General features: G+C 39.4%; 1 protein-coding gene across 1 annotated transcript; it reads right to left on the bottom strand.

Annotated features, from left to right (window-relative positions):
• Positions 1 to 7426: 7426 nt before the first annotated feature.
• LOC107113924 (prolactin-releasing peptide receptor-like) lies at positions 7427 to 8548 on the bottom strand. The gene has a single exon (XM_015415328.1). The coding sequence runs from the start codon at positions 8546 to 8548 to the stop codon at positions 7427 to 7429; it is 1122 nt and encodes a 373-aa protein (XP_015270814.1).
• Positions 8549 to 8883: the final 335 nt, after the last annotated feature.

Here is an 8883-nt window from a genome sequence, read left to right as displayed (position 1 = left end):
CTCCGAAAAAAATTGCAAATATGAACCAGAATATGTCAAACAAATGCTGGAAATGTAAGATTCATGAGGGCTCATTTTACCATATGTGGTGGACTTGCGAGAAAGCTGTAGATTTTTGGACAAAAGTCCACAAAGAAATGCAAAAAATATTGAAATGCTCTTTCAAAAAGGCACCAGAAATTCTGCTTTTGGGACTGAAAATGGAAGAAGTCAACACGACTAAAGAGACTTTACTCTGGTACTTAATAACAACAGCGAGAATGATTTATGCACAATATTGGAAAACAGAGAAAGTGCCAGAGATCGAAGACTGGATACAAAAAGTTCTGTTCATGGCTGAAATGGATAAAATTACGAAAAAGTTGAATAACAAAGAAGATGACGTGTTTTTTCAAGAATGGAGTGACTTTAAAACATATCTGGAAAAGAACTGGGATGTGAAACAAAATTTAATATGTTTAGAGCAATATTAAGTTAAATGATGTTATCTTGAGATTGTAATGATAAGAAAATGACATAATTGATGATGTAATGTAATGTGGAGCGGGGGGGAAGCATTGCGGGAAGCCACAGGAGGGAGGGGAGGAAATGGGAATGGGGTAAACAATCGAAAAGATGAAATTGTTAAATTTTAAATGTTGAATTCCTATGAAAAATAAAAAATTTGTTTACCAAAAAAAAAAGAATTTTACAAGTGGGCACCCGCAACAAAGTGTTGCATAATACTCACACTGCTTCCAGGCTGTTTGCTTTTCACACTATGATCTAATATACCACTGGCTAAAGGGGACAGAATTGGTTAAGTAGGGTCATCCTTAAGTTTACAGGGGTCCAGAGGATGCTTTGAAGGTGGAGGGCTGTGGCTGAGTGGTAGAGCATCAGCTTGGCGTGCAGAAGGTCCCAGGTTCAGTCCCTGGCATCTCCAGTTAAAGGATCTGGCAGTAGGTGATGTGAAAAACTTCTAGCCTGTGATCGTGCTGCTAATCTGAGTTGATAGTACTGACCTTGATGGACTGACGGTCTGGTTCATTATAAGACAGCTTCATGTGTGCCTCTATGGGATGGATACTAAAGATTTTAGAGAGAGAACAAAAAGCACCTGGCCATCCCTTTGATCCCCAGCGTGGAACATTAATGTAAGGAGTGGAGCTAACCTCCCTCTGTTTAACACTGATTGGTGAGCTGTGCAGAGAGGGTGGGCATTCTTCCTGTTTGGCTACGGAAAGACTACTTTGCAGACCTTACCATAATTTACAACTTGTGGCGAGGGGGCATTCCCTCCACCATTCTTTCCTCCCCTCTCCCCCTAATTCTATGCCTCTCACTTTCTTCATACCACCACCCCTTCTCTTACTCTCTCCCCTGTGTCTGTCACCCTCTCTGCCCTCTACCTCATCATTCTCTCTTTCTTGCCAGCCCAGCTTCCCTCCCCCCTTGCTGCTCTTAGTGGCTCACCCTGGAGCTGCTCCAGCTGACCTGCTGAGGCTTCCCCATGCCCTGATCTCAACAGTTCACCCAGAGCTGCTCCGGGTAAGCCCTCTGACCTCCCCTCCCCTCCCTTGCTGGCTCACCCAGAGCTACTTCAGGCAGGCCCACTGAGGCTTTCAGCAGCTTGTCTGGCCTAGCTCCAGGCATGCCAGACCTGCCACCACAGCAGCAGCCTCCGCCACAGGGACTTTCAGAGGTAAGTACATTGTATGCATCTGCATAGACAACACTTTTAATTTTAGGGAGAAGGAATTTAAACCCCCAATGTATTTTTTAAACCTTTTCAGATTTTTCTACAAACCTATGGGGTCCCCCAAGTTTGCAGAAAAGCCTGTTTAAGATATCCGCACACGGGGGGCCACAGTTGGGAATTGGATATATAGCTGCTATTATTTATTTTTTCCATTTTTATCCCACTGCTCAACAAAGTGCACATGAAGCAAGTGCAAACTATCCAGCTTTATCAACCAGTATTATTTTGAACGGTGCGACTCCCATCTTTTACTGGATAGTTTGGTCTAGAAACATTTTCTCTGAACTCCATCCTAATCAAATATATGCAAGGCTCCAGAGGAAGTGAATTCTCTGATAGTCAGTCTCTGTTGAATTGCATTTTTGAATGTATTGTTATAGCCATCATTACATTTGTTTACTTTTCAAAAATGGTACAACCAACTTTAGATAGGAAGGGGCAATACTCCTGAGGATACAAGATTAACAGGGTACTAGTGAAAGGGAAGCAGGGGGAAAAAGGAAGTTTGAGTGTAGATGAAGGATTTTTACTTCTCCTTAACAGTTTGCTTCTACTATGACGTACTCTCTCCATTCTCTTTGGCAGGGAGTATTTATTGAGTCCTCTGCATCTCTCTGTATAGAAGGACGGAATGGTGTAGTCAGTTTCTTCAAACTGCTAGTCTTCTGATATTGTAAGCTCATTGCTTGAAAGCCAGGCATATCTTCAGTCCTTGGCTGCCCTGAGGGGATAATTTTGATTCCATAGGATTAACCTTTTGGCCACAAATGTAGCATTTGGGTCCAATGTTGGGTTGAACTTCTAAAATAGAACCTGGTTTGGGGGAGGCAGCAAAAGGAAAGACTGTCTGGAAAGATTAAGAGTCCAGTAGCACCTTAAAGAATAACAAAATTTGTGGCAGGGTATGAGTTTTCATGAGTCATTGCTCACTTCAGATACAGCTAGATTGGGAGTCCATCTGTCCTGTTTATTGGAAAGTGGAGTGATTTCAGATGCCAAATGACATCAGCAGGCAAATGACAATAGAAGGTGTGATTGGATTAGTTGTCATATGCAGAGAGGTAGTAGGTGTGGAGAAATCAGCATTGGTAATAAGACAGGAAACCTAGGTCTTGATTCAGTCCAGGTAGATGCATTGTCTTGAGCTTTGTTATCAGTTGCAATTCAGCAGTCTCTCTTTCTAATTTCCCTTTGAAATTCCTTTGTAAGATAACTGCTACTTTTACATCAGCAACTGAATGTCCTGGAAGGTTAAAATGTTCCCCCACTGGTTTTTGAATGTTGTTGTTTCTGATGTCAGACTTATGTCAATTAATTCTTTGTCGAAGAGACTGGCCTCTTTGTCCAATGTAGAGTCTGTAAGGATGTGATTTGTTCTATAGTAAAAATTCATTAAGCTGAGGGAGTTTCTTCATTTTAAAAATTCCATCAGAAATCCTACGCGATATGGGTTTTAATGCCTTTATTGAATAAAACATGTGTAGCTTTGTGTGTTATGTTGAATATGCATACAACAGTGTGATAGCTGTAAAATTTGTAAAATGAATCACAAGCATCCTAAATTACATTGTTTTAAGCCATTCCTTGGCCTTAGCTGAGTATATGTCAGTGGCAGTAATACGCACTTTACTAAAGCATAATTAAAACACACAAAGTCCTTTAAAAACACAGTCATGAGATAGCTCTTCCACATTTACAATCAGAGTTTGCAAGAAGCTAGCTATGTATGTTAAAACCAAATAGTGTGAGTTCTTCTCACCAAGCTGCATTTGAAGTACAGCCACCCAAGTTCTGCACTGATAAGACTTCTCTGATATACCTCATCTAAAAATTATGTTTACCAAAGAGACATTACTTCAATGAGGGTCCAGTTTAGAAAAGCAGAGCTGGATATTGCCAGCAAAATCCTCACTTTATATTGAGACAGAGGGGAAGGCAAGTTAGATGTGTTCATGTCAAATAAGACTTAGGGCTTGCCCCCACCACAAACACAAAAATCTAACTAATTGGGAAAGCTGCTTAAACCTGCCACTAAAATCAGTGAAACATTAAAAAGTTGAATTTTTGCTAGATTGTGCTGTATATTTGTTCAGATCAGGGCTGACAGTTTTAATCTCTCTAATCAATAGATTAATCAGTTAAAGGGTTAAATTAATCACTGTAAACGTCAATTAATTGCGTTTGCTTTTTGAGTTTTGCAGTATTCTTATAACAGAGAATGAAAAACAAAATATTAAGCATGACCTTCATTTCTAAAACGGAATCAGGATTAATTTTTTTCTTATGTCCCATGTATTCAATACAAAAGTTTTGATAATGTGTAACTGTATTTAAATGTAATTGGTTATTTGGTCAGTTGACCTGCATCACCTAAAATCATGGTGGTGGAGAGATTGTGACATTTCCAGTAGGGTTGCCAACCTCCAGATGGGGCCTGGAGATCGTCTAGAATTACAACTGATCTCCAGACTTAACAGAGGCCAGTTTCCCTCGAGGAAACAGATGCTTTGGAGGTTAGATTCTGTAGTATATCATGCTGGGGGCCCTGCTCTTCCCATAGCCCACCCTCCTCAGGTAGCTGTGTAACTGTATACTGGCAAAATAAAACAGGAGTCCAGAGGCACCTTAGAGACTAGGAAAAATTCATTCCAGCATAACTCACTGAGCTCTGGCTCACAAAATCTTATTCTGGAATAAAATTTGTTAAAGTGCCACTGGACTCCTCTTCTATTTCATGAATGTAGGCATTTTTATAGAAGGAAAGGTATACTTGTTCAAATGTATCCATGATTTAAAAGAAAATGTTTTAAAGATATGTCTAAAATATTGACTACTAATCTAAGTATATTGGGGTGTTTTTCATGCACTTTTTTATATATAATGATTTTTTATTTTTCAGATACAAACACCCAACAAAACAAACAGACCCTAACAAAACATAAACATATTGCATAACAAATAACAGATCCTTCTCTTGCTATACCTAGTTTCTTTAAACTTATATTTCCATGATTTCTTATTACATTTATTTTATAGATTTACATTTATTTCCAACCACTTGTATACCTTTGACCAAACTTTTTGAAACACTGAATTCATATTTCCATGAAGCTTTTGAGTTAAGTTGTCCATTTCGGCCACCTCTATTACTTTATTAATAAAGTCCAATTTTTGAGGTGCCCTTTCGTTCTTCCAGAATTTTGCCAGCACTAACCTTGCTGACGTTAGTAAGTGTGACACTATATATCTTTCATCCTTTTTCCAGTTTTCAGGAAGTATATTTATCAAAAACACCTCTGGATCTAACGGAATATGCAAATTTGTCAATATCAGCTGAACCAATATCAGCTGAACCTCTTTCCAGTATTGCTTTACTTCGTTACAAGTCCACCAGGCATGATAAAATGTGCCCACCTGCAACTTGCATTTCCAACATTTATTATTAATCCCAGGATAAAAACGTGCCAATCTCTCTGGAGCCAAATGCCAGTGGTGAACCATCTTAAAAACATTCTCCTTTAGTGGCACTGCTTTCAGCCATCTTACATTCTGCCATATCCTCTCCCATTTATTCACTTCAATATCATGCCCGATATTTTTGGCCCAGGCCATCAGTGATACTCTCATAACCTCATCCCGCATCTTATGATCTAACAAAAAGTAGTTTACATATCAGTTTAACATCTTGACCCAGCAGTATTTTATCAAGCTCTGACATTTCTGAATAAAGGCCCAATTGTTTATCTTTTATATACCTAGAGCTTAGTTGATTCCTTTCCCACCACGATAGCTGGATTTGTTGAGCTTGTAAAGTCTCATACGATTTAAGCTCATTGTTTTTATTAAGCAAAACATCATAGCTCAGACCACGGGTATCGGACATCAGATTAGACAGAGTAATGGCTTCAAGTGGAGCTGTCCACCTTGGTATTTTATTATAAAATAAAATTTTAATCTCATTCCAGACTTTTATTAAACTTGCTCTTATCAGATGTTGTTTAAAGTACGAATGAGACTCAAGTTTCTTATAACATAAAAAGGCGTGCCATCCTGTCTGTAAATTATGACCCTCAATATTTAAAATCCTCGGATTATTAAGTAATATCCATTCTCTTACCCAGGTGAGTGCAGCTGCTTGGTAGTAAAGTCGCCAATCTGGCAGTGCCAATCCACCCTTTTGAGTTTTTTCTTGCAAAAATTTCAGTTTTATTCTCGGTTTTTTCTTTTGCCAAATAAAAGCACGCACTAATTTATCTAACTTTTGCATAAACATATAATTTTTGAGTATTGGAATAGTTTGAAAAAGAAATAAGACTTTAGGGAGAAGGATCATTTTAACCATAGCAGCCCGTCCCATTAATAAAATTTGTAAAGCAGACCACTTTTCAAAGTCTTTTTTGGTAGAATTTAATAATTGCTCATAATTATCCTGTATTAATGTACTCGTTCTATTTGTCATATGTATACCTAAATATTTTATTTTCTTCTTCACTTCAAAACTCGATATATTTTGAAGACTTTGATTTGTGTTATGACTACAGTTTTTAGTCAACATCTTTGTCTTTGTTGTGTTTACTCTAAAGCCCGCCAATTTTCCGAATTCATGCAAAACCCCTAATAAAGGTAAAACAGATTCTAATGGGTTTGATAATATAATTGCTATGTCATCAGCATAGGCCTGAATTTTATATTCCTGTCCTTTTATTTTAGGGTGTTTTTCATGCACTTAATGGTATGCCTGATTTTTAAAAATCTCTGTGTGTGGGTGTGCGCGCATGCGTGTGTGTCAGCCAGGGTCAGCCCTGTTTAGCTTCCGAGGTCTGGTGAGATCGGGCTTGCCTGGGCTATCCAGGTCAGGGCATGTATGCTTGAAGTTTTTGAACTCAAAATCAGAAGACTGCTTGTCAGCCATTTACCATGCAAGTGTGCACGGGTGCTATGGCACTGCTCACACCTGCTGAGTAGATCTATGGCTTTGATGCCCTGGGGCCCTAATCTCCATAGTCTCATAGGATTCTATCTTGTTTTACCCTTTACTGAAAATATTGCCATCTATTGTACTGAAACATGGTAGAGGAGCTCTGAGAACACATTGCAAGCACAGGGGTTCTGGGCTTACATTACAAACAACATAGAGGCAAAGTCAAAGGAGGCCCTGAACTGTGAATCTGGACTACAAGTGCAACATCAATTGTGATGTCAATTGATCTTGTCACCTTGAAATTTTGGTTCAGCTTTCACAATACATCTTTCATAAGAACCAAATGTTGCTTTTAAAGGCAGTAGAGAGTTCAAATATTGATTTGAATTAAATCCATAGATTGCATCCTGTATTTATTCAATGTTGTCACACATGAAATGAAGATAAGGAATAAAGTTTAGCCAGAACCAATTAAACTGACTACAGTTTTAACTTTGAATAATTTTACAAAGCATGTTGCAACAGCTGTATTTGTCAAGTTATTTGCTTTGTCAACCAGAAATCCCATCTGTTTTTCTTTTTCTGATTCACTGTCTCTCATTTTGTGATGCCACTTTTACAGATCTGGGCATTTCTGTGTGCACTTCTTTTAGGGAATGCCATATTGTAGCTATAGAGTTGTAGGGCAGCTGTTATATTATACGTGAGATTCACACCGAAAGGAGATGTCCAGCATATGTTCTGCAACAGTAGATCAGATCTGTTCATATTTGTACAATTTCTGCATTTGCATGAAAAGGAAACTTCCCTTGCAGAGTAATTTTCTCTGTCACACCCACAGGAATATCTGCCAAAGTTGAGCAAGTATTGAACCGGGAAGTCTTGCGGGACATGATGCTTGACCTCTTCTTGTGATAAAAGTAGTTACTAATGTGGAGTCGGAACTTGTCATGAAGGGAGGCATAGATGAACGGATTAAAGCAGGCAGAGCTCATTGCAATCACATGGCAAGACACTTGAATGACATTCACATACCTCTTGTCTAGGATTGCAAAATCTTCATCAATATCTCTGATAAGGTTAACCATCTGAAGAGGTAGCCAGCAAACAGCAAAACACATGACTGAGATGACCAGGATCCGAAAAGTCTTCTGCTTTTTTCTGGTCCATTTCTCTTCGTTGTGATATGCAGCTCCCGGGACATTTCTGTTCCGAAGGTGGTGTAAAATGGCACAGTAGGAGATAGAAACAGCAGAAAGTGGGAGCATATATGACAAGAGGAGCATCAGGCAAGAGTACATCAACCACTCTGTCTCCTTGTGCTTCCAGAATTCCTCACAGATAATCATGTCATGGCCAATGCTGTTGAGATCCAAATAATGAGTACGCATAGATGTGGGCACAGATATGCCGATGGAAAGCAACCAAATGAAGGCCACAATGTAGACACAGGACTTGCATCGTATCCTTTTGCGAATGGGATATGCAACAACAATATACCGATCCACGGCAATAGCTGTGAGGGACAGGACAGAAACAAACACTGTGGTAACTTGCATGAGGGTGACAAAGTAGCACATGAACATCCCAAAGAGCCATCCACGAACCTCAAAAGCGTAAGAGGCAGTCAGTGGGACACAGAAAATGCACATAATCAGGTCAGCTGCTGCCAAGTTCCCAATGAGAAAATTAGTGGTACAATGCAGCTTTTTGGTGCAACTAATGAGAAGGATGAGCAGGAAATTCCCTGTGCAGGCCACAGTCACCAGGATGGCGTAGAGAGGGATGAAGAGGGGCTTCAGTTCAAAGAGGAGATCCAGGCCCTTGAAAACAGGAGCTGAGCTATTCAAGCAGGAGTCATTGGGAAGCTGATAGCGTTCCTCCATGTTGGGGTTTGGCTGTGGTGATGCTTATGTAATCTTTGTTGTTGTTTTTAAAAAAGAGAGAGAAAGGAAAGTTGGTTAGATAGAAAGAAAGCTGAGTTGTTGCAGAACAACAATGAAGACCATCTGAATGGGTATTTTGTGTTCTTCTGGTTCACTGCATCTTTTACATGGGGTATGTTCACTGGAGCAGTCAATGGCTCGTGGTCGAGATTTAAATCTTTCTTGACCCTTTTGGGATTGGCCCTTTCAATTAATCAAGATCTTGGATTTTTACTAATAGGGGAAAATTCAATTAGAGGTTTATCATTGCCTTCTTGGGCAATTCCCAGAGTCTT

Source organism: Gekko japonicus, unplaced genomic scaffold, assembly GCF_001447785.1.
Source record: "Gekko japonicus isolate JY-2015 unplaced genomic scaffold, Gekko_japonicus_V1.1 scaffold631, whole genome shotgun sequence".
NCBI classification, from domain to species: Eukaryota; Metazoa; Chordata; class Lepidosauria; order Squamata; family Gekkonidae; genus Gekko; species Gekko japonicus.
The sequence above is the reverse complement of the archived record's forward strand: the minus strand, read 5'-3'. Positions and strand labels throughout refer to the sequence as shown.

Coding starts and splice junctions, on each gene's coding strand:
- LOC107113924 (XM_015415328.1), bottom strand. CDS start 8,548: ATGGAGGAACGCTATCAGCTTCCCAATGACTCCTGCTTGAATAGCTCA.